Below are 25,444 nucleotides of genomic sequence, written 5' to 3'. Positions count from 1 at the left end.
ATAGTAGTTACTAGAGTTTTTTTTTTTTCCAGTAGCGTCTGTGTATTGAGAGTGTAAAATCTGTAAGTTTATTAATGCTACTGTAGCATTTTTCTTGAAAAGTGGTGCTTTACAGGACTTACTTTTCTTTCAGGGAATCTGTGTCCTCCTATTGCAGCTCAGGATCTTCAGTTTGTTCTGAAGGCTGGATACCTGGAAAAACGCAGAAAAGGTAAATCTAACTATCTTTGTGAAAACTAGTGCATATTTTATATCTGGGAAGTCTATGTGTCAGTATTTGATGTTACTCACACAAATAACTTTATACAGGAGTGATAGATAAAATCGAGTAGAAGCTGAAATGTTGAAGCGTATTATGCAAAAGCAGCACAGCACATAATTGCTCCTGTAGTATTAAAAGAAAATCCTGGTTTTTTTATTGACTAGAAAAATCATGCTGTGCAAGTCCATTGTCAGCCATAATTCAAAGACTTTCAGATATTTTTGAAGAAAACATTAGGAACGTATGTAAAAGTACCATATGTTGACTTCATGTTTCAGTGAGCATCAAGATTTATTTTCCTTCAAGAGGGCAAATATTGATCTCAGCTTTGGTTCAGTCAATATTTACCTTGATTCAATAAATCTTATATTGTCACTTTAATACCCACTTAATGCTGCAATAACTCTAGGAAATATTTAGGAAGTTGTTCATTATTTCCTTACATTTAATGTTACACATGACTTATCTCTTTATATGATTTCAAATTCCCATTTGTTTTCTTACCACCAGTTTTTATTTCTAATTTCCTTCTCAGTGCCATACATTTCTTTATATCCGGATTTTGTTTCCTTTCCTTAGCACCTTTCATATCTCCTCCTCCCTCTTACCTCACCCTTGAAAAGAAGTAATGTACTTCATGTCATTATTGAACACAAATGTTATAACACAAATTAAAATAATTGCAGACCACGGTTTTCTTGGCTTTGAGTGGCAGAAGCGTTGGTGTGCTATCAGTAAGACGATCTTCTATTATTATGGAAGCGACAAAGGTAATTATAATAATTATGATAAACTATAAAAATGATCTTTTAATGCACAGAAGAATATGAAAGCTTTAGTGGAGTTGGAAACTGTGACTTTAAGGTCATCTTAAGAAAGCAAATGAAACTTTTAAAAGGATAGTTGGTTCTTAAATAGTGCTGTGAATTTTAAAGATATGTAAACATTCTTCTGAAGCTCTAAGTGGTGTGCTCATTTTCTAAAGCAGGGAAACTGAGGAAAAAAGTTACTTTTAAAGCTACTTTATGCGCCAATAACAGTTAGCTATTAGGTTTGATAGTATGCTGGTACTCAATTCATTTACTGGACAGAAAATGTTTTTTTCTGTCCAAATAGGATTTTAATTTTAAAACACCCTCTAGCAATTATACCTTCTGAGTTCTTTAAAGATGGTTCTATCCAGGAAAATGTTAGTCTAAAAACCACGTAGTAGAGTTCCGTGTTTCTTTCTAAATAGCTTATCTTCTGAAAAAGCTAGAAGTGAACTAATGTATTTAACTAAAACCCAGTCATGGAGACTAAAGCTAGCTTCTGTAGATGACTCTTAACTTTTAATGTCCAGTTTAGCAAGAATCTGGCATAAATGTTGGGATATCGCTTTGAATTTTTAGAATTGACAGATAAATAAAACATCCTTTAAGTTGTGTGCCAAGTGTATTTGATGTTTAGGGGTAAAACAAATGATACAGAAATATATCTGAGTAAATTTTAAAAGTCCAATTATGTCTTCCCCCCCCCATTTATTCCTGGGCAAACTTCCCATAGAAGCTTTTTTTCCTTCTACTTATGTTTGTGTGACTCTGAGATTAGTGCAGGTAGTTATTTTGTGTTGTTTTATTCAAAGACTAATTTAATTTGGTCCAGTTTGTTTCATTCCTCAATATGCTGACTCATTTAAACTCATCCTCTCTTTAAAAACAAAAAAAAATAAATTAAGGGTCTAATTGTAAGTCCAGTTTTCATCTTGCTACAGTTTCCCATCATCTTCTCTGTTTCCAGAATTTTTTTAGTATATCTGCTAAATGTTCCCTCTTCTTCTTCACTCTTCCCTTGCAATTTACAGATTGATCAAGCTTGAAAAACATAAACAATCTTCCTTCAAAAATTTTGAGGAGGTGGCATAACACTGATTTGTCAATAATGATTTATTTCTTTCTTTGGAAAATTACCTTGTGCTGTTTGTTTGCATATAGTTATATATTACTTAGTATTTAAAAAAAGGCAAAGTTTTCGGTCAGAATATATTGTTAGTTCTTAAAGATTGTTCTGGGGTTTTAAATCTTTGTCTTTTCGTCTGCTAGTTTTTGAGGAAAAAGAAAGAAAACGCTTGGTATTTTACGTATCTTTTCCTTGTGTCTATGCTAATGATTAGTTATGCTTTCTAGCATATGGTCTTTGGATTAAGGCAGGAAAACTACCCACCTGCCCTTTTCCCATCCTTTTTTTTCCCCCTCTTTTGCAACAACCTGACTATCAAGGCTGTGCTGTAACTTCTAATACCAATGCTGAAAGTTAAGATACATGGAAGCATGTTGCCTAGCACTCAGCAGGTTGGTGTCATGCTAGGAAGTGACTGTGATATACTGTGAGATCTTTTTCCGTTACGGATCTATAGACAGATGCTTTGGTTTGTACATTTACAGCTTTTGTAGGCTGCAGATTGTTTTCGGGAAGATCCTCCTAACTGTAACCTAATGATATGGTAGAGGCACATATTCCATGGAACATCTTTTGGTAATTGTATAGGCATGTCAGGACTCAAACAGAAGCTCCTGGAGGAAGCAAATAAATCAGGTGCATGAATTTCTGCCCTACCTGCATGTGACTGGTGCTGTTAGTGAAGAAAAACTAGCACAGCACGGTGGAATAATTTTGTCTTGCAGATTTGGGATGACCAGCGGTCACTCCAGAACTTGCCATTGAAGAAAGCTTTTTTTCTAGACTGGTCAGAGGTACTTTCTTCAGCCCTCTGATGCCATAGTACTTAAAGGTGCCTGTTCCAGTGCAGAAGGAAGTTGCCATCATTGTGCGGAAACTGGATACCAGGGATTGCCTCAGTTCCATGGCAGACTAGTTTGCTGTTGAAACTGGGCTGTTGTGCTCATGGTTGTGAACATGCTGTTTATCACGCTGCTCAGCTGCAGCTTGTCAGCAGAGATGAGATGTGCGATGAGACAATCCTGAGGAGATCTGGCATTTAGTTACCAGAAGAACCTGAAACTGTTTTCGCTCCCACTGTTACGGCCAGCAGTGGTACGTGTCATGTTGGGGCCCTTCTTTTGCTGTGACCTTTGATGCTGTACCAGATAACATGGGCCACGTAGAAAATGAAGGTGCGTTCCTACCAACTGTAGAACAGCGGTGAAGTGTGCATTTGGGTGGCTTCATGCAAATTGCTGCCACCTCCTGAATCGTTGGGATGGCATCTGTCTAAACAATGCCAGTCTGCCCTAGCCCATGCAGTGCCTGCAGATGTTTTGTATCAACTGGGCCCTGTTTTCTGACAAGTTCTAGGGTTGACTCACATAACAGAAAAATTCCCCCCTTGTCGATGTGAACCTGGTTTGAAGAGAAATGAGGGAGAGGGGGATTCCATACATACTCAGTCCTGCTGCCTGCATCACTTTTCATGGGTAATGGAGTGCTGGTGCCTGTGTGTTGGGGGATGTAATGCACAGAGGCAGCAGGGATTTCTAGGTCCTGCTTGGCTTATTTTGTGTCATATATGTTTTTAACACTGGACACATAGGTGAGTATCTGTAAAGGATATTTTGTGTCTGGTGCAGGGTGCATTTTGGTTTGATTCTTTGTGCTTACATATCAGTGTAAATGTAACAATGCTAAATGTGAGGCTGTAAGATGCCTTTTTATTAGACTGTGTAGGTTTGTTGTTTCCAAAACACTTTTAATTCTTACAACTTTCTCCTTTTTACATTGGGAAAGCAAGAAAAAGTATGGAAGTGTGTAAAGCTCACAAACACATGTAAGGCAAAGTTTCAGAATCATTTATTCAGAGCTGAATGATGAAAAATGAGGCCTAGTCCAGGAGGATATAGCACAAGCTAAAGCCTCTGAAAATACACTAAATGACTGTGTGTTTGTGAATGTGTGCGTGTTAACCTGAGAGGTTACAAGCATCCTTTTAACAGTTGTGATGCCTGCAGGCTAACGAATGTCTTGTTTCCCTGTTTCCTCCTCTATTTTCTTGTACATTTGGTGCAGCATTGGGTAGTGAAACAATGTTATTTATCCCTGCAATACAGAGGGGTCTAAGCGAGTCACCTACATTTTTTTCCCCGAGGAAAAAATATGTGGAGTAAAAGGAGGAACAAGGCTCAAAGATTTTGACCTAATTACATGTCAGAAATCGGTATTGCAGGAAGCATGTGTCTGTCTATTGCCAGCATGTGGCCCACAACATTGCATGTTCAAATGTCACAGCTGGCTTGGATTTCCAGAAGCTTGCCTGGTCCTCCATTTTGTAGTCTTTCCTTACATAAACCTTTTATAATCCTTCTCTTTGCTTTGCTTCCATGCAGTTGCATCCTGAGTTGGGTACCCTGTTTGCATATCGTTTTTCTGTATGATCTCTGGCAGTTCCCGTGTATTCAGGCACCTAGGTGGTATGCCTAACCTTTCAGACCTCAAAGTGCATGTGAAGAAGGAAAGTTAATTTGTTGCTTTATAAATGAATGAATTAATGGCTTCATTACTTCTTCCTCACTAGGCCATGATATTATATGCCCTTCTGTCTCAGCAAACTGGAGAGATCAGCTAAATGTTTAGCAAGACAGTAATTGATAACATCATGGTAATTTTTTTCCCCTGTTAATGGGCACTAAAAATTTATTTTCATTTTTATAACTTGAAAATGGTATCTGCCTGCCTGCCAGTAATACAGTGTTGAAGTGGGGGATATTTAAGAGGCTTTTAGAAAAGTCTGAGTTTATGCTTGGTTTTTTTAATTATTATTTTTAACATGGGCATGAAATTTTTTGATTTCTCTGAATAGTAAGATAGTGATGGCCAGGCCAATGGATGGACTATTTCTATTTGTGCAAAAGAGGGTTTTGTTTTATTTTGTGTTTTGTTTTTTTTAAGAATGTGGTGACTGAACAATACAAAGAGAGAGGGAAGCCTAGTTATAGAGTTGCATTTGCAAATCTGTCCTAGTAACTTACCTAACCAGGCTACTGGAATTTCTGCCACCTGCTAAGGTTGCAAATTTCTCCTTCTAGGAGTGAGAAAAGATATAGAGACCCGATGGAAAGCTATTGAAGTATCATTTTGCTTTTAGCTACAGACCTCCTTCTCTTGGTCCTCTCTCTCTGAACAACCACATGGGAAAGGCAAAAATCTTTGTTTAGTTTAGACTTTACTTTTGACAGAGTCCATAATTGAAATCTGCAGGAATTGTGAATGTTCAATAGGACTTTGTTATAGCGGGATGCTGGCAATCAAAGGCATCTCTTCAATGAGTACTGAATCTTCTGCTATGAGAATGTCAAATTCAGACCTCAAGAGGCCCACTCGCCATTAATAGTGCGTTATTTTAAAAAGTAACTATTGAGTATAAGCAAACTGAATATAAACAAACCAATGCCCTAAATAGTGTGTTTCAATCATTGCCTCTATTTCTTCATTTTTTTAATTTAGAATTCTCAGAGGACTAGGTTAAAGGAAAGAAAAAAGTCAATTGCGTTTCAGATCTGCTATCTAAAAGGGAGGAATTCCTGTGCATGAGTTTGGAAAGGACTGTTCCAAAAGCTGGAAAAGGAATTACCATTTTGGAGATACTGACACTTACTATTTTTAGAAAGCAGACATCCTGCATATGGAAAAGCATGTAAAACTACATTTAGCATGAAGCCATGTAGACCATAAGATGTTACAGGCTCCTAATTTCAAGATGAAGAGAGTTAAATTATAGATTCTAATAGTATCTATAAATACTTTATCACTCTGAAATATTTCTGTTTGCTTTTGTTCCTTATGCCTTTCTCTGTAACTTCTTTCCTTTCTACTATCCAAGTTCCTCTCTGTTCTTCAGAATGGACTAATTCTTTTTACATGTGCTAATAATATGGGCACATTGCCTTAGGCCTCAAATTTACAACCCAATCATTTCAAGACCCTATTGAAGGTTTACTCTTCTTTGTTTTAAAAGTTCCCATGGACTCAGTTACGCAAGGTTACTTCAAAACCCTTTTTCTCTGCTTCCCTTGAGACTCTTTTTTCCCAACATAATATTGGCTCTGTTTCCGTTGTTAACAACATTTCACTATTTTTAGGATGAATGAAGTTTATATGTAAGAAAAATGTTTAAAGTGGCTCTCAAATTTCATTCAGATCTTTATTTCCTCTATTTTAAATATAGCCCTTCATATTTATTTTTCTCAAATATCTATGTATTAGTTAAATATCTGTGTACTAATTCTGACTTTTTTTTTTTATATATTCAGTGCCTGATTCTCCACTCTGTTATACTAGTTTTTTACAATTCTAAATTCCTGGAACAAAATAATGTACAAAGACTCAGATTTATTTTTCTTTTGTGTGCCTGATATGGGGAGAAGGGAACAGGAGGAAGGGATGAGAGCAAAGAACAGCTTATTCTGAAATGAGATTTGACTTAATTGTGGAACAAATCACACTTGATGATGTAAGTGATCCTTTTTGTTTTTACAAGACTGAGAGTATTATACTTCTTGCAATTCTGTTCTATGTTGTTCTGGGACAACTTAAGGGCTTCCTGTTGTTGAATTGCAAAGCCTTATCTTGAGAAAATATGAGGCAGCAAGAATGTTATTGTACTTCAGAGAAGTGTGTTCCATCTGCATGTCTCTCCCTAGTTTCACCTAAATATGCTGTTGTATTCTTGCTAGGCAAAACTCCGGTTCTGATTTGGGGGTTCAAAACGAAAGTGAAATCTCTAATGTAAATGTGCTCCCTGAAGCTACTTTTAAGGCCATAAAAAACTGCCATAAACCCCAACTATATCCTATATCTAATTTTAAGTCTCCAAGTAAAATCTTTAAGTCTTCAAAGTTTTTTAAACATCAAACCCATTTAACTGCCCCTAAAGCAGTCTCCAGAAAATATTTCTAATATAAACAATGTAACTCTGAATGTCGAAGTCCACAGGAGTCACTGTGGCACTAACTTCACATGGCAGCTTTAAACTGAAAGCCCAAGTCTGTTTGCACACCTATTTAGCTGCAAGCCTTTGCCGATGAATGAAGTCGAGGTGATTGTTGAGTCTGATGATCACAAGATGGTCCTGCCTTCAAGCCTGCACCTGACTACTATGCCTGGCCAAACAGCTACCGTGGGTTTGGTACCCATGGTAGCATCATCCACAGTGATAAGGTGATGGGGTTGATCTCCAGTCCTACATGGAAAGGTGTATTCTGCAAGAGCAACTGGGATTTGTAGACCTCCATTGCTTATCACCATCAGAGCATGCAGCTGAGCTATGCCTGACCTGTGTCCTGCCATGCTGTATTTGTGAAGCCATTTCTCAGGGCATTACTAGGTCTATCTCTGGCTTGCTGCGACAGGGAGTGTGAATGCATACCGAGAGTCTTTCTCTCAACTTTAATGGGTTCTGGGTCAGGGCTGTGAAGTGTCTCATTGTCTTAAAATTTCCTTGTGGTCAACGTTTTAAGCATATGCGTAATGCTACACTGGACTTTAATCAGAGGTGCTTTACTGTGCAGACAATTAGAAACAAAAGTAGCAATTCTATGACTAGTCTGTTGCTATAAAGGTCAGTGAAAGAATTTAATAGCAAAGGATTTTTTTTTTTTTTTTTTTTGGTGCATACAGGTAATTTTCGTTAGCACTGGAACAGCATGTTCAGAGAGATTACGACAAAGACAATACAAACAATAAAACAATCAAATGCAATATGGATACCATGCACCGTGTTCCCCTTCCAGTGCAAAGTACAGCGTGTTTGTGTTTTAACTGTAGCGCTCTTTGAAAGAACGAGTACCAGTGCAGAGATCATCTGAGATTAGCTCTGTAAAACTGTATTACCGTAAAAGGGATCATCCATGTCACAGAGAAGCAGTCTCAGAAATAATCCAAGAGACTCAATTTGAATACTTGCCTCATTTTTATCTTGACAAAACGCTTTTACCTTTTGAACCTGGTGTTTGTTTATTCTGTCTGCGTGCTCCTATCTTCCTGGGTTTTGATAAACCTCCAGCATGGGAGAGTGTGAAATTAATGTGTTTCACTTCATCTTCTCCCTGAGGTCACAAGTGAGGGAACAATGAAATTTCTAGGCAGAAATGAATTTCATTAAAAGGGGACCTAGTTAACCTATTGCAAGTTGTTATTTCTAATGTCTGCCTTGGTGTGATTCCATGAATTTTGCCTCTGTGTGCTGTTTGATATAGGGGTGGAGGATTGAGCAAATATAACATATTAATACTGTATCATTAGTACTTAGTTAAGACACAATAAAACTGTGAGGGAAGGGACTAGAAAACAAAATAAATAGAACAATGTCCTGGATTTTCTGGTATAATTGTACTATTTATATATTCTGGTATATTTGTACTATTGGTATTTATTTGCCCTGGGTGAGAGTTCATAAAAGGGTGGAAGGACAAAGAATTTCTGTCTATGTGCATGTAAGATTAGTAGACAGAGTATTTGTATGGTGACTGCTTTTACATCCATTGCTGTTCATGGTGCTGTGTTAGCCAATTTTTGCCCTCTCAGGAGTGTAAAAAATATTAATTTTCTTATTAAATTTCCAGAAAGATGACAAAATTATGTTGAAAGTCATAGTTTTTCCTGTTTTATCTACTGTAGAAGTTTTCTCCTTTTCTTGACAAACATAAGCAATGGATGCTCGATTTGTACCTAAGTTCTGTTCAGCAATACTTAAAGTAGTTTTGCTGTTGTGCCTGATGCTTATCGTTAATTAATGCTTTTCTCTACTGTGGAAAAACCCCATGCTTAATGGCATTTTCTTTCATTTGCAACTCCACTTTGTTCTTTGTTTGCTTGAGCAAAACGTGACTGATGATGCCTATTTTCACTTGAATGCTGCACTGTGATCTACAGAAATTGCAAAACTGAATTACTTTGACTTTTTTGGTTTGTTTTTAATATTCGCCAAAACATGCCAGAGCACATAAAATCAGAGGTAGGGTTTAGTCTGAAGAGCTCAGAAGGAGTGCACAGGTGCTGTTTGCCCAACATGCAAGTATATTTAAACTCAGGCCTGTTCTAAGTGAGACTTTTATAAACCAGAACCTTTGAAAAGTAGAATTGTCTTTAAAACAACCACATGGCTCTACATAATAAACTGTGGTAGGGCTTAGTACTTTTATTAGCTAATTAAACATTTGCTGTGTTGAGCGAAATACTTTTGGAACACACACCTGAATTTATAACAAAATTCATTTTGTATTTCTGCCATGTGGAGATGAGGCACATCTGGGAGTGGGTGGGAGAATGTGAAAAGAAGCTTTTCCAGTGGCTTAAAAAGGAGTTTGAAGTTTATTTTTTTGAATGAAGTGGTTAGTTTAGGAGGGAGCTCAGCAAGTTCTGAACTAGACAGGTTTTCCCATTGGTTTACTGAACCTGAAAGAGACACTGATTTATAGGGAACGTGTCTTGCAAGTTCCAGTTCTTGGCTTTCCCTAGATACAAGTGTCATAACATGCACTTCTTACTAAATAAGACCACCATCTGCAAACATCCCTCTGTGGGATTCCTTAGGCATCCTACAGAAAAATGTAATTTTGTGTACATCTTCCTTTAAAATGAAGCTGTATTTCCAGAAGCATCACTTAATATTTGCTAAAAACCTCCCTGTTCTTTGTAAAATTTATGAAATAGAAAACAAAATCTGAATAAATGATAACCTGCTGAGACAGTTATGTTCACTGTTGTAAATGAAGCTCTAACTTTGTTTTTTATCTCCAACAGACAAACAACAGAAAGGTGAATTTGCCTTAGAGGGCTACACCATCAGAATGAATAATAGCCTTCGAAAGGATGCAAAGAAAGATTGCTGTTTTGAAATCTCTGCTCCTGATAGGCGCATTTATCAGGTTGGACTTTTTTATGTTGACTTGAAATTAAATTGATAAAGCCGTTACAATTCCAGTTACTGAATTAACATTTCAGTAAAACAACTTTCACCGACATCTTAACGAAAAAAGGAAACCCTCACTTGCTTATACTGTATATTCACTTATTAGGAAAAATATCTGATTTAAAATATGTATGTATGTGTTCAAATATTATCTTTTTGGACAAGAGCAAGGAAATCTATCATCTTTATCTATTGGTCATTTCAATGTTAGCATTTTAATATCTGTTATATAGTATGTCTGTGTGATATCTTTAATGAATTAAATAGTAAAAAAAAGTTAAAATATATATCAGTGTTAAATACATATTGTATTGGTCATGGCTTTGCAAGGAAAATTTACATAAAGGCACATATCAGCTGTGCAATTCAGAGATCTATCAGCTAGACATCAATATGGAATGTAAGTTTAATAAGTTTTAAATATCTGAGATTGCAGTTGAAAGCCAGTTAATTAAGCTGTCAGGTAGTGTGTTGGAGTCTGACAAGAACATTTTTAAGAAAACTGTACCCAGCAGTCTAAAGAAATTCATGGGTGTCTTCTAATTGTCAAGGGCAAATTTTGTTCATCAGTTCTGGCTTTGACATTGATGAAGAGAAGCAGCTTTTTTCTGCACAGCTGCCAGCTGCTGATCAGAGTTTCAAATCCATCATCCTCTCCTTCAATTACGTAAATTTGTCAAAATTAGCTCTACATTATAAGAAGCATCCTTGCAAGAAAAGTACCAGAAGACATGAAAAGAATTACTAATGGTTTCTTGAAGAAGTGATGAGAATGCTACAGTCCCTCTTTTTTTATTGCTAATGAAATTGTAGTTGTGTTTTTGTCATTACTGCTAGTAGTTATTAATAAAAGTTTAATAGTTTACAGCTGCCACTCCCAAAGAAGCAGAGGAATGGGTACAGCAAGTCAAATTTGTAATTCAAGGTAAGCCAGCCGGTAGAGCAGTAGCCTTTATTGCCAGTACTGCTTAGTGATGGTAGTTCTGTCCATTAACATCTGTCACGTTTGTATATGTAGTATTCCCACTTGTCCAAGTTTTGAATAGCAAGTCCTAGTTTTCAATCATGTTGTAGCTTTTATATGACTTTTCTACTTTTGCAAGATTTTGGCTCTTCTCCAAGATTACTATTTAGCTTGAAAACTCTCCCTTATTAACATTGTAAGAAAATAAGCAGAATATACTGTAAGCACCAGGTCATAGAAGAATTGTGTTTTCATTTTGCATGAATTTCTGCTTAGGTATTCTTTTCTAGTAAATGTTAACTTTTTAAACTGCTGTTACATAGATACAGAATCTAATACTATTCCTGAGGAGGAGGAAGAGGAATATGATGATGTTGGGCAAGTGAGCAGCGAACCAATAGATGATAGCATTTATGAAGAAGTTAAAGGTATTGTTGAAATTTTTTACTTTGTGATTTGTGATCATTTTGTTTTCTCTACTTTAAGTTTGGTAACTCTGAGTGGCTAAAAGTAAGCGAGTAAAGTAACCTAATGAATAAGATACTTTCAGATTTCAGGTTTTGCTATGATGTTGAAAAAAAAAAAGTGTCTTCAACCAGGTTTGAATGAGAACTGTTCAGTTTTCTTCAGCAGGGGCATCAAAATAGTGCAAAAAGTCTAAAAGTGGTCACGGGGACTTTTGGCTCATTAACATTCTGTGGTACGCAATTTTTTTAATTAAAAAATTGACTTGCCGTACAGCTTTTTCCAACAACTTGCTTGTTTTTTTTCTTTATTCATTTTGGCATTTGTATTAAGCAAAAGTTTGCTATCACTCCATGTGTTATCAGCTGCTGCCTAATACAGGATATTATAATCCTGCAAGAAAGCAGAGTAATGTGTTGGTTTGAAAGGGCTCTGGAGATGAGCTGTAAAAAAAGCAACATGAATATTGACATTGTTTTGTTTCATATCTTGCAGCATGACTGTGATTATACAGAAACTTTTTACTATGAACTTTCTGATGTGGTCAAATGATTATGCCTCTAGATGTCCAATTGTATCTATCAGATGGCAAAACAAAAGAAAAAGAGCTTGGCAAAAGGTCTTGGAATTGATTATAGACATTCAAGTATTAGGAGAAAGGTGGTCGTTCTTGATTATATTTTAAAAAGCTATGAAAAACTAAATTTTTCAGTTACCATTAGTTAACAAATGATATTTTAAGGTGATATGACAATTAATAATCACTTTGTATGAGATAATGTTCTCTACCCCTTGCTCTTGGGGCAGTGTAATTATCAGCAATAACTTGAGAGGAAAAATTAGTTGTGTCATGTGATGCTGACTAACCTTCTGTGTCTGTTAAGTTGAATATTCTGATCATTGGAGAAAAGAATGTTTTATAGTATATCTTGGCTGAAATTTTAGTGAACCAGGGGAGCAGAGAACATGAGTGACTAGTGAAAATTGTTATAATAGAATTATAAAATTGTAGCAGCGCTCAATTCTGAGATGATTTTTTTGTTCCATTTCTTTGGATTGTACCTAGACTACTTCAGCACAGAATGCATGTTCTGCTGAAATGGGGTGCAGTGTGTCACACATGCTGAAAAACTCTTTTGCAGTGAACATAAAAACTACGTTACAGGGCTGAATCTTATGGCTAGAGGATACAGCCAAACCTTATTGCAGTGCTTTTTGGATGCTCAGGCCCTTAGAGAGGGTGATCTTGTATGCTTTCTTATGCTTGTGTTAAAGAAGCTCTAGATGTATTCTGTGATAAATTACTCTTTTTCTGAGCTTCACTTATCTTACCTGTTCATTTCAATCTCAAACAGTAAGTAGATCTGGAGCAGTAACACATACAATATTTGTAGAGGGCCAATAGTTAATATATGCTTTGAGTTCTTTGCTTTGAGCTTGCTCTTCAGAGAATTGCTGCTTTGATATGATTCTGCAAGAATTTAGAGTATTTTCATTTGCACACCGTTTTTATGTCAGTTTTCCAGGAACTGTTGTCTCCTAATGTGGATAATAAATCTGAAATGCAACAGAACAGCTGTCACAAAGAAAGGATAGCTCTTCTGTTATTCAAGAAATCTAGTTTCAGTTTTTAGTTAAACGTATTTCCCCATGATTTTGGAGTGGTGCTTCATTTTCATGTTATCAAGTAGGGATTATATTTATTTATCTCATGCGTTCTCCATCTTGTCTGGTTGAATTGTAAACTTTTCAGGAAGGACCATCTTGCCTTGTACAGTGGAACTCTTAATTTTGGCTGTGATATGTTGGCATAACTGAGTAAAAATAAAGCATAAGTTTGCAATAGATTTTAGGGGATTAAAGCATCTTTTTTTCTTTCATAAATGTGCTTTACTAGCTTTAAAGTCATTTGCTTAAGTGGAATTAAAAACTTATGGCTCTGATGCATTAAAGCAGTCCTTCTCTTCTTAATCCATAGCATATTGAAGAATATTAGATGAAATGCTAGTTGACAAACCTCACAGGAGAGTAGGCCTTATTTGTCTTGTATAGCTGTTCCTCTAAACTTGATGGTAAAAGAGCATACTTCAGTTTGGTGTCATCTGCCTTAATTAGTCCTAATTGTCTGTATTTAATTCCAGTTGGCTGTCCTTTCTATTTCCCCAGGTAAGTGAATTCCTTTCGTGGTCAAAGGCTGGAGCAGCATTATCCCTGCTGTTACCTGACTTATTACCGAACAAATAAGGAATTCTGAATGCCTGTTAAGAGAACAGAAAAAAAGAATTATTTGCACAGCCGCAAAGCTATGCTAAGCTGTGGAATGCAGAAGGCAAATGTGCTAGATCCCTGTGAAGAGGGAGAAGAAATTAATCTTCACTTTGTTTTTATCCTCAAAGCATCTTCATGTTAGAGGCTTCTGATCCTCTGTTTCTGCAGATCCACTAGCTTTATAAATATTGAATTTCAGGTACATAGATCATTGTACCTTGTTATTACTTATTTGGCTATAATTTGCAATTTCTCAAGTAAGTAAAATTTTGCATGTCTGTGGTTCTCCAGTGTCTCTTATATCAGCATTTCAGAAGCAAATTAAGCCAGTTCATGATGCAGTCCATTTGGTAACACTGAGTTTGGTTGTTGAATAAAGAGTGTCTGGATTAAAAAGAAGATGTGGAAATTTTTGCACAGTTTTGGAAACTGGGAATTTTCTAGAACTGTTGCAGTAATCAGGCCTGACTGATGCTGTGTTCTCCGGCTATCTAATTGCTTAGCAATTTTTTTCCCTGCTTGTGGCAGGAGACAGTGTAGATGAATTTTCCAGGCAGGAACTGAGTAGCTTCAAACCAGTATCCGGAAAAGTATTAGCCTATTAAAAGCGTAGATTTCAGTGGCATTCAATTTGTACTGTCTGCTGGCAGGAGGAGCACGTTGATAGTTGGAGGGGGTACAAAGAGGTAGGAAAGTTAGTCTTTCGATACGTTAAGTCACTTTCGTCTTTAATAGCACGTACAAATTCATGTTTACCATAGAAGCATCATTTTCCTGGTTCTGTCAGTACTAGTCTTTTGCTGTGGTTATTCAGGTAGAGTAAAAAAACATCAGAACTGCCAAAGATTTCCCAACTTGTAAAACCTTCCTTGCAAAATTCTTCAGGAAAAGAAAGATCTTTACTGTCTTCAACAAACTAAGCTTTTGTCTTTTTGTTTTTTAATAAAAACACGGAGGAAAACTTGGTTAAGCAAAATTAAAAATATGGTCAGTAAAGGCCCATTTTTGCTTTATTATTTATTAGTTTTCTACCTTGGTACACTCTGTATATTGCAATTCACAGCTGGATATTATAAGCTGTAACATAAAATAACTTCTAAAACTGTAGTATTAAATAACTCTGCTTGTGTGTGTAGAGCTACGTAAATGCATAGTGGTGTTTTAAACGATGGAGTTGTCTTTGTCACAGGAGAGAACACTTGCTGCCTTTAAAGATGTTGTCATCTGTTACAGCCCTTAAAGACCAAGTTTTTTTTATTAACTTGGGGTTTCAGTGACATAATTTTTAAGAGTCTTCAGTATTGTTTTCTGTGGTTTCACATCTGTATGGAGCACATACCCAAAACTGCAATGTTAACTACTGCCTGCCACCTTGATCCTTTGTACAACCTCAACTCAGTTTGTGTACTGTCTACAACACTCTTGCATAATAGGAGAAAAGAAGTGTTAATCTAAGCTTATCTTAATTTTTAGTCCTTTGTTGTCTTTTTACTTCTGTTCTCTTTCTGCTCACAAACTTGCATTATAGCAGTAGTTTCCATCGCATACAGTATAGTTTCCGTTAAAATGATTCCAGAGATAAGGTTTGATTTTTACTTTGGTGGTGCTTAAGTTGGTGCATGGAGATAAAAAGCTGCCCTTACAAAATAAGTAAGGTTGGAAATCCTGAAGCAATGTGATGTGACACAAGGCTGGCATTGTTGTCTCTGTGCCATCTCTTCTCAGCCTGTCCATAACACAGAGAACTTTTCGATAAGAGAGAGGTAAGGATGGTGAAATTCAGTGCGGTGGTGATCTCTAGTCAGGGTAACTGCTGTGGAGAACTAACCCAACCAATACAACTTGCATCAGTTCTTAGTTTGCTGTAAATTAAATTTGAGGATTGATTAAAAAATTCGGCCAGGGATCATGGGAATGGAAAGCTTGCTTTTGTCTTTTGATTCTTGATATCAGTCCTCTGCCAAACAGTTCAGTCAAGGCCAGCTGTCTGGCCAATAATTCTGTTTTGCAGTATAGCTGGAAGCTTAGCTAGGGAAACTCTGTAACTAAGGCAAAGCTCAGGAAAAGGTAAGAAATGTCTTAAGTTTTATGCAGTAGAAAGTGTGCTACACAAAGAAACAGCTTTTAATTTGTTTACTTATTTCAAACAAAGTCTTTTAAATAGTTTTAAAATTATATTGATGTTGTTTCAAAAGTTATTTCTGACATTGAGTATGAAGCTAGGGAATGGTCATCCTGTCTCTATCTTACGGTTGTCTCTTTGAGCAGCTTTGTTGCTTTAATTTTTTTCTGACGGTCAACCTCTGCAGTTAAGCAGCATAACTTACTACCATCCTCATCCTCTCTTGTTGCTGGACTGCTTGAGTTTTGAAGAAGCCAATAGTTTTTATGAAGTTGTACCCTTTTCCTGAGCATGGAGGGGGAAAAAAAGAACATGATTTCTGATTTACCTTTTCTTGGGAAGAAGGAAGTAATGATTATGTCGTGGAGTTTTTGTGTAAGTTTCATCTGTCACTCATGAACACAGATTCATAGCACATATTTTTGTTCTCAAAAGGTAGTGTCAGATGTATTGACTTTTTGGCAGTAGAAGTGAAGATTCCACAGCACTGTGTTGATGAAAATGCCTGTTCAGGAGACTTTTGCTTATTTTAGAGTTTTCAATATACCATAGTCAAGGTCCGTGGGCCCAACATAATATTTGGTGTCAAGCAGTCCCAGTTGTGGATTACAGCGGTATAATTAGTTCCTAAACCCGATAAGCTAAAATGAAGAAACTGTTATTTGGTAATTGTAAACCAGAGCAGTAGGTTCAAGTTAGCAGAGACACAGGTGATTATGGAATCTGAGACGTTACCTATGATCATTTATTGTTTGCCTCAGGTAGTTACTGAATTCTTTATTTCTTGTCCACAGAAGTTGTATATAATGCTTATGTGCTAGCAATTTTTAATTTTTATTTTTTCCGTGAAAGAATTCTAAGTGCTTTTAACTAGTAAATGAAGTGATTTCAAAGTATAAATGTAGGGTCTGGAATATTTGAAGCTGAAAAGACTGGGTGTAAGATCAGCATTTCTGAGGACAGTACTAGAGATGAGTTGCCTAAGTTTTGAATAATTTCCATCAAAACATCTTTCAGATTCAAGAACACAGCAAGGGATTTTTTTCCTAATAGGAAAACAGTGAGGATAGGTCATTCTTCAAAACAATTTTTTCAAAGATTGGATCTCAGTGTTGTGAAGAAATTAATATTTTTCACTTTTTTGGACATTGTATTCTTTTTATATAGGGAGTATTTTTGCCCATAATATCTTGCTGATAGATGGAGTACCCAAATAAGGAGAAGAGGGTGCTACAGGGCTTACTCAGTTTGCTGTAAATCAAAAGTAATTAAAATAATAAGAGCAGTGAAAAGCCAGATGTAAACTACCTTTTGGTGTCAGCAAATAGTAAAGATTTTTTTTCTGTCCAAGATGCGTGGTTTTATTGTCTTTATCACTGGGAGTTGGGGTCTACTAAGTGTCTTTGATTATATGCCAGACATGGAAATAATTGAAAAACAGTATCTTTCAGCTGTGTATTGCTGAATCCCAACTGCTATGATGAAATGGAGCTGTATCTGAATTCTCTGTCACTCTGGGTTTTGAGGCTTTATGCTTACAGGATTTATATATACCTTGGAGTGTCCTTCAGCTAGTACTAAATGCTCATGAGACATGAATTATGCATCCAAACAACTTTTTGTATTTAAAAACATTGCATCCAGAAGGTAGGTAGGAACTTTTGTTTGCCACAAGAGCTTGGGCTTTATCTTCAATTAATGTAATCCTACAGCTAAAGAGGGAATCTTTTCTTTCTATTGACGTTAGGTGTCAGTGATGGAAGAGGAGGTAAGACAATCTGGTATTGCTGAGAAGAATGAGATGTCCGCTGAGTGGGAAGTGGGAAGTCTATGGGAGGAAAAATAAGGTTCACAGGCTCTTCAGTGTTTCTTGTAAAGTGAATATAAAGTGGTGGTCTGTGAGGAACAGGTGGGCCATAGCTTTCAGGAAGCCTACTGTCCATGATGCAATTCAACCCCTGCTCCCCCGTCACACAAACGTTCACAAACGTGCAACTGAGGGAGCTAATAAAAATGTAATAATAGCTGCATATTCATATGTAGTCTGATTAGCACGTGAAGAGTATGCTCACTGGTTGGACTTGGGGTGGGGCTGACTACTGAGAAATACTCTTAGAAAAGAATATTCTTTATTTAGTAATATACTTCTGCTACAGCAAATTTGGTCAGCTGTGAGATTCAAAGCAGTTACTTACAATATCTACAGTGAATGGAAAATGCGTACTATTAAGTTTAGGTATTTATTCTCCTCTCTTTGAACTGCATGCAAGGCTTCATAGTTTTCAGATGTTTCAGACTTCATAGGTTTCAGAGTTTACAAGTGGAGAAAATAGAAGTGACCTTCCTGAAGTTGTGATCAACTGTTATAACAAATTTAGGGAGTTCAAGTTGGAAAGGCTATGTTTGTCAAAGCCTTTGGTTAGCAAAGGCTAAATTTTATTTCTGTATTTCAGAGATTAAAGAAAAGAAAAAATACCCTTAAGTCCAATCAGACAAAAAAAGAAGGGGGGAAAAAAAAAAAATCCCCCCTCCCCCCTCAATAAACCAGGAAGAGATTGTTAAGTCTGGATTGTCTATTGGCATTTTGAAGCTTATTTACTTAAAATTAGAAGACAAAACTTAATAATATCTAAAAAGGAAGTATTTTTAATGATGCATTTTTATGTTTAAAGAACTCTTTCAAAAACTAATTAGCACACAACTGATTGAAAGGAATTTACTTACTGAAATAAGATATTTTATTGCAAGTACTGATCAATCATTTTTATACTATTTTCTGTGCACCAGCACTAAACAATGTTTGACACTATTGATTTGTAAAACCAATCTGATGTGAACAGTATGTGACAGAAGTTGTTTGTTATTAAGAGATAGAATCCTGTCTCAGAAAAGCTTGTCATCCTGGCAAGACAAAATCACACAAAGTAATTTCACTTGTATCAGATTTTTCAACATTGACTCTGTTTCTGACAGCTGGCTTCATGTTAAATGTGAACAAAGCTTTGTTTATGCATGCGTGTCTTCAATGGGTTATGGTCCCAAAGTTCATTCTTTTGAAAGCAAAGTAGTTTTCTTTGGTAGCACTGTTTTTATCTAATTAAGAAAGAGTGCAATAATTCTAATGCAGAGCATTCAGAAGAAATGTCTTGGTATGTGAGATAGTTTATTGACCATAAATTTGAGGAATTGCTGTAGTTTAGCAAGTTCAAACCAAAATGTCAGTTGTATTATGTATATTTATGAAAATAGAAATGTTGGGCTTGCTCTGCTGCTTGGGTATAACTGTGATGAATACTATATAGATAGATCAAGGAACCTTTACTTTTTGAATTTGTGACGAATGACTGCATATCATGCGATTAAAACCATTAGGTGGAGTTTTTTGAGAAACAAGAGCAACCAGAGGTTATATGGTGCCTCAGGCTATTGCTTCTCAACTTTTCTGGTTTCCATGAGGTAGCTATTAAAGAACCATAATTTATACAACTGGATTCTCAAATAAGACCCAGCAAGGTGGGCTTTAAAGGCTGAATTAATCACTCTGTTACTGTAGATACAAATCTCTTACTTGAGTTTTTCAGCCTTAAGAAAGCCATCAGCATAAATCCTTCTGTACATGTCTTTTTCTCTCAGTGTGCTTTTTATCTGCTACTCACTTTCCTTCCCACTCTTCTCAAAATGGAGAAATTATCCAAACAAAATACTACTAATTAACCAGAACTTCATGAATTTTGCTGGCCATATGCACATATACCTGACTTGCTTGTGTTACAGTGGACTGTGTTTGCAATGGATGTCATGTTTAGCTTACACATATACAACGAAGGCAACATAGGAAAAGGCTGCCTGTTTCCTTGTCTCAGCTGCTGTTCCCTGGGCTGGGTAGGAGTCTTTGAAGAAGGAGATTGGTAGCTCCTAGGAAAGGAAAATGGTCAGCAGGATACAGCTCCCTGACCACACAGTGGACCAGGCAGAGCGGGCAAGATGCAGCAGTCTGCTGTGCCCTAGAGTAGAGAGGGGGATGCTCCAGGGAAGTGCAGGGTGCAGGTACTCAGAAAGCTTCAGCCGCGAAGGGAAGAGCTTCAGCCGCGAAGGGAAGAATTTCTTAAGAAGCCAGAAGAGACTGAGGGAAGTTTTTGGAAAGTCAGTGAGATTTGGATTAGACAGCAGGGTAGGAGGACAATTTTCTCATCCAGAAAGGGAATGGTTGGCACAGGGGATATTTTGGTTTTTTTGAAGTCTACTTTTTCCTAGCAGATCGTGATTTCCTCCACCTAAAAACTCTGAGTTTGTGTTCTAATGAAAACTAGTTTAAGATATTGGGAACTTGCAATATCCTTAAGGAGGAGATTCCAGTACTTTTGTCTGTAGTTTGTGGAAGGGTTTTGTCTTAGCAGGCTGTAGCAATTATTCTGTCCTTGAATCTTGAAGGCAATGGTGAGTAAAACTGGGAATTAAAGGAAAGAATCTCATTTTCAAAACAAAGCACTGTCTACAGAAAAGCCTGTGGATCCTAGCATGAGGGTTGTCCTTCTGTTGTCCTAAAATATGCTAACAGAATCTGTACTTGCATCCATACCTGCCGCAAATTTATTTCCTTAAGAAGTGAGGCATCTCCATTAATAAAAGTTGAACAGTAGTTTCAGTTCAATAAACGGAAGTTCAAGATGGACACAATTTTATCATAATTTCTCTGTGGATCGTAACACCCAATTTCTAGTTAAACTGCCTAGCTCAGGCCTACAAATGGTGGCTTTTACAGTGCAACTGGGACCGTGTTGTGTCTCTGGCATGAGAGCTGGGTAATCCAAAGTACAGGCTGTGAGGGAATTCAAGTAGTCTGGGATGTTGGGACCCTGGGTTTTTCTGAGATCCAGCTGCTTGCCAATCCCCCAGTAACATGGTGAGCTGCCTGGGAAGCAGTTGTCATCTCCTGCTTATGAACTATTTCCAGACCCCTGCTGTCCTGCCTCACCTCTCTGAGGTGCGTCCCAGTATGTGGTGTGTAAGGCAAGTAAGATCTGACATCCAGAGTTGCTGGTCCCACTCTGGACCAAGCAGCTATAATTTTCTGCTTATTTCTCATTGAACCTGATTTTTGTTTACTAGTGAATCATAACAAGAATATTTTTACAATTACTTTATTTCATCATTTAAGCTGAAGAAAGGATTTAGCGTAGTTGACATAATTTAATTTGATGGCATGGGCCATAAACAGTGCAAAGAGGCAGTGGTGTGGGTTTGTTACTTTTTATGAAAATACCCAAAGGGTGAAAGCTGCTGAATTTTTTTTTTGTCAATGTGCAGTTAATGATCAGCACAGAGAATGCAAAAATGTCCTGGTGGAACATTTTTAAAGGAGTTACAAGAGAAGCATCTGGGAGCCAGACTTTTCTAGTGGAAACATGCCAACAACTGTATTGTGTTTCCTTTCACTAAAGTGAGCTACGCTGAAATGCCTTGTCTCTGTCCCTGTTTTGAGTAAGTTCATTTCTGGAATCAGACTATAAATTTGAATACTTTAACCCTGCAGATTATTATGTAGGATATTATGTAGTTTAAACAAAGATGCTTTCTTTATGAATTCTATGTATGTAAATATTATGTCAAGTCACATTTGTCACAATTAGGGATATGTAGTTTTCAGAAATGGCTTTTAAATTTAAATCTTGCTGCTGATCAACGAGTATGGGAAACTTTACTTGACATTTACACACTTTTTTTCTTTGTATCATATAAATTTAAGCCTGAGAAATGTAACCCCTGTTCATGGTTGTCAGATAACACTGTAGTACAGAGTTATATGGTATAGATTAGTTAATTGAATATTTGATTGCTAGATATATTTACACAGAGAACTATTTATATTTTCTATGTAGATTTTAATAGCCACCACATTTATTTTAGCAAAACATTTTAATAATAAGGTTTATAAAATGTCATGTTGAACACTTAGACTATTTACATAACTAAGAGCTATTACGGGTCGAGAGAACAAACAAATTTATTTTAGTTACAGTGAATTCACATAAATCTTTATTATGTTTATATATAAGAATGTACTTATGTGCATGCCACACGTATTTAGGCAAGCAATCTCTAGCGCAAATTCCTGTGAACCTACAATACAACCACAGAATCAACTTTGAAATTGTTGTTTGTTTTGTCCCTTTGAGCTACTAATTTGTATTCTGTCCAATAATTGCAAATACCTTTTTGGGAGGGTGAGGGGGGACAGAGGAGGGAGCATTTTTTGTTAATCACCTAAATAATTAGATGAACGTGTAGAAACATTAAACGCCAGAAGCTTTTCTTTACATTGTTGAGGCCTGTTAAGAGGAATATCGTAAAATATTTTGTTCCTTCTTTAAATGTTAAAGTATGGATTTAGGTAAGATGATTATTGCCTCGATTTTGTATGCCAAATTTGAGGCTTTAGGAATATTTTTAGAAGTGGAGCCAAAATTGTGCTTTTGTTGGAAGCTAACACGAAACTTTACCTTCAGAGATGCTTCAGGTTGGAAGTTGTTATCTAATCTCTTGATCAAAAAAGTATAGGTAATATTTTAAACAGTGCCTTATCAAACCTAAGGAATTTATAGAGAGTTGGATTCTGAAGTCACTTATGAAATTTTCACCTTGCTTGATGGCCTATCAAATAATTTTTTTTCTGAGTTTAATATATTCTGAACAGTTCACCCAGCATATAGGATTAGACAATTCTAAGACACTTGATTTCTGAAAACAAATCCCTGAAATAGTGACTTTAATTGTAAATACAAAGTGCCTGTGAATATAAAAACAGGAAAAGAATAAATGAGTTTCTGGAAGTGGATCTCCCTCTAATTTCTTTTATTCTTCATTATAATTATTGTGTGCATATCCACGATTGAACGTGCTTGTGATGACCTTTATCTTTTCTCTTGAGAAGAATTACTATTATCAGGTCTTTCTTCATGAGGAAATAAAAAGGTCAGTGCAAAACCCATCCCTTATTTCTATGCAGTGCACATTGCACTTTGGCATATTTGTATTGAATTTTACTAATAATAATTAGATCATTTTGCCAAAGAAATTTTAGTATTCCAAAATTAGACATTCTAAATGGTCTTTCCTGGTATGTACTCCTGCTTTTCCTGCCTTTTTCTACCTCCTCTCCTCCCAGGCTTGCTATTGGTGTAACTAAGATTTTACACACTTCTATTCCTCCTAATCCTGTCACACTTGCTGATTTTTTTCCTCCTTCAACCTTAAATTGACAAACTCTCAATTCTTTTGCATCTATGTTTGTCTAAGAACAGAAAAGAGAATGTAAAGAATGTAAAATTGTTTTTTTTTTTTTTAATTGGAGATTTTAATTTATTTGGTTTTTGGAAGACTAGTGCTAGGAACTGCAAAACTGCGTTGATTCAGCTGTCGCTCAGAACATGACTGAAGATTGCTTATTTGCAAGGAGGGCTCCAAGCAGGAAGCTGAGTTCATAAAATCTTAATATATTCATAACTAAACCCAGGAATTGCCTGTACCTCTGTGGATTGTTCAGTTGTCCTAATGAATGTACTCTGTTCTGTCATTCAGGTGACTGAGCATGTTTTTTCTCCTATTGTGATACTTTGCTCTTAAAGCCTGAAGGGCCTTGGGAAGCCCTGGAAACAGCAACTTTCATACTAAAAACCTGTCTGTCTGGTAAATGAACAAAATTTTGGGGGTCTGTCCTGAAGAGGATATAGGCTTTATATGAATTGGTTGTGACTACAGAGTGGGGCAAGGGCAGGGAAGCAAGGGTACTGGGACACTTGGTATTGGGGAAAGGAACGGGAAAGAAAGAGGAAAGGTGCTAACATATATTCAGGTCTCAACAAGAAAGGTAAGTAAAGCAAAGCATACTCCTACATTTCCTGAAAACATGGTAAAATTATGCACAGTAGAGTGAGAAGATACACTTTGCAACAACTGTGGATGACCTTGCCAACAATGCTTAGTTTTCTGCCTCGTGTGAGAGTAAATGTTTTGCCTCCAAGGACAGAGATGTGTTCTTTGATCACTTAGTCTTCATACTTTCTGTCCTAAAACATTATAAAAAATACTTTCTGCTAGAAAAATATTTTGTTGCTTGTTTTTTCCAGTAAACTAGTGAGAAGTCATATAGTATCTTCCTGCTGTAAAACACAGGTTTTTAATCCATCGCCCTAGTATAGTTCATGTGGATGGGTATGTGTGCACTAATATAGGAGAAATGCAGTGTTTTTTTCACAGATGTATTTAGAAATAATTTTCTTTCTCAAACATTTTTCCAAATGTACTCATTTCTCTCTGCTACTTCACTCTGTTGTTATTATTCATAGCAATAGTTATACGATCCAGACAACATTCTTCTGCACAAGACTAGAGAATTGCAGCCTTAAAGCGTGTTTTGTATTTGCCCCTAGTGGGACTGAGATTTTTTTGGTTTACTTCACTCTTTAGTTTAGCAAATGCTGTAGCTCCAAAATGCTTTTGTTAGGAAGGGAATGTTATATCTGTTTTTTGGTTTTGATTAAGCCAAACCATAACATGTGCTTAGATTCACTGGGTGGTGTCACAGGAAGGTTGTCTTAAGAGATATTTTTTTTTCCTCTAGAAAATGGTGGAGTGACATTCCAGGACTCCAGTATCACTTCCTCTCCTTCTCACCTCCTTTTCCTGCAGCATTGATCCTAAGTTAATATATAACAAAATCTACTAATCTTTTCTGTGAGGCCGATAAGGTAACTTTTCCAAGTTCTTCTCAATAGGAGGCAGTGCTTCACTTTTAGCTGAGATGGCTGGTTTGATTATTCAGACTGCCTACACAATTGGGAGTAACCAATGGTGGTAGGTGGTACACAGTAGCACCTTTTCAAGATACAAGGAGTGCAACTGAGGGGGGAAAAAAAAAGTGCAGGATTTCTCAAGGAATTCAGGAAATCTCACATCTGGAGACTTGGCAAGATCTGGACAGAACTGAGTCATTTGAGCTAATCCTGTTCTATAAAGTCATTAGCTTCAGCTGTCTCATACGTGAACTATTAAAATGCACAGACCCTTATAAACTGCTGGTGAATAGCTTAGAGTGGAGTACCAAAAGAAGCCAAATGCTGTTTCCTAGAAACTTGATCTAACTTTCAGATTTACAGCAGGGTGGTAGACTAAGCAATTTCCACTGGTCCTTTCTATCCCAAAGTATTTAGCAATTCTAGCTTTTTCATTTTGTACACCCAATGATACTTATTCGAGGCCATTGGGAGGTCAGTACATTGTCAATAGTAATAATAGACTTCTGTTACTGTCTACTGGTCGGACAGAATGGTGCGTCTACTCAATCTTACTTACTCTAGAATTTAAATAATGGATGTTTCCAAAGAGCTGATGAAAACTTGCACAAAAAGTGTTAGTTGGAGGTCCCATCCAGTTTAGCTGCTAGTATATTTGAATAAAAACTTT

The 25,444-nt window shown here is 36.6% G+C and overlaps 1 protein-coding gene across 1 annotated transcript in view; it reads left to right on the top strand.

The window, feature by feature from the left end:
* The window catches only part of SKAP2 (src kinase associated phosphoprotein 2), a gene marked incomplete at its 3' end in the record, with an annotated part of 107,207 nt that overhangs the window by 65,391 nt on the left and 16,372 nt on the right, over window positions 1–25,444 (top strand). Inside the window, exons 5-9 of the mRNA XM_010292123.1 lie at window positions 134–211; window positions 949–1,032; window positions 9,995–10,119; window positions 11,025–11,088; window positions 11,451–11,555. Of these exons, the coding sequence (XP_010290425.1) occupies window positions 134–211; window positions 949–1,032; window positions 9,995–10,119; window positions 11,025–11,088; window positions 11,451–11,555 (456 nt within the window). The remainder of the gene's footprint in view (window positions 1–133; window positions 212–948; window positions 1,033–9,994; window positions 10,120–11,024; window positions 11,089–11,450; window positions 11,556–25,444) is intronic.

The sequence above is a fragment of the Phaethon lepturus genome, unplaced genomic scaffold (genome assembly GCF_000687285.1).
Source record: "Phaethon lepturus isolate BGI_N335 unplaced genomic scaffold, ASM68728v1 scaffold4518, whole genome shotgun sequence".
NCBI lineage: Eukaryota > Metazoa > Chordata > Aves > Phaethontiformes > Phaethontidae > Phaethon > Phaethon lepturus.
Note: the sequence above shows the minus strand (reverse complement) of the source record. Positions and strands in the feature narration are given on the sequence as shown.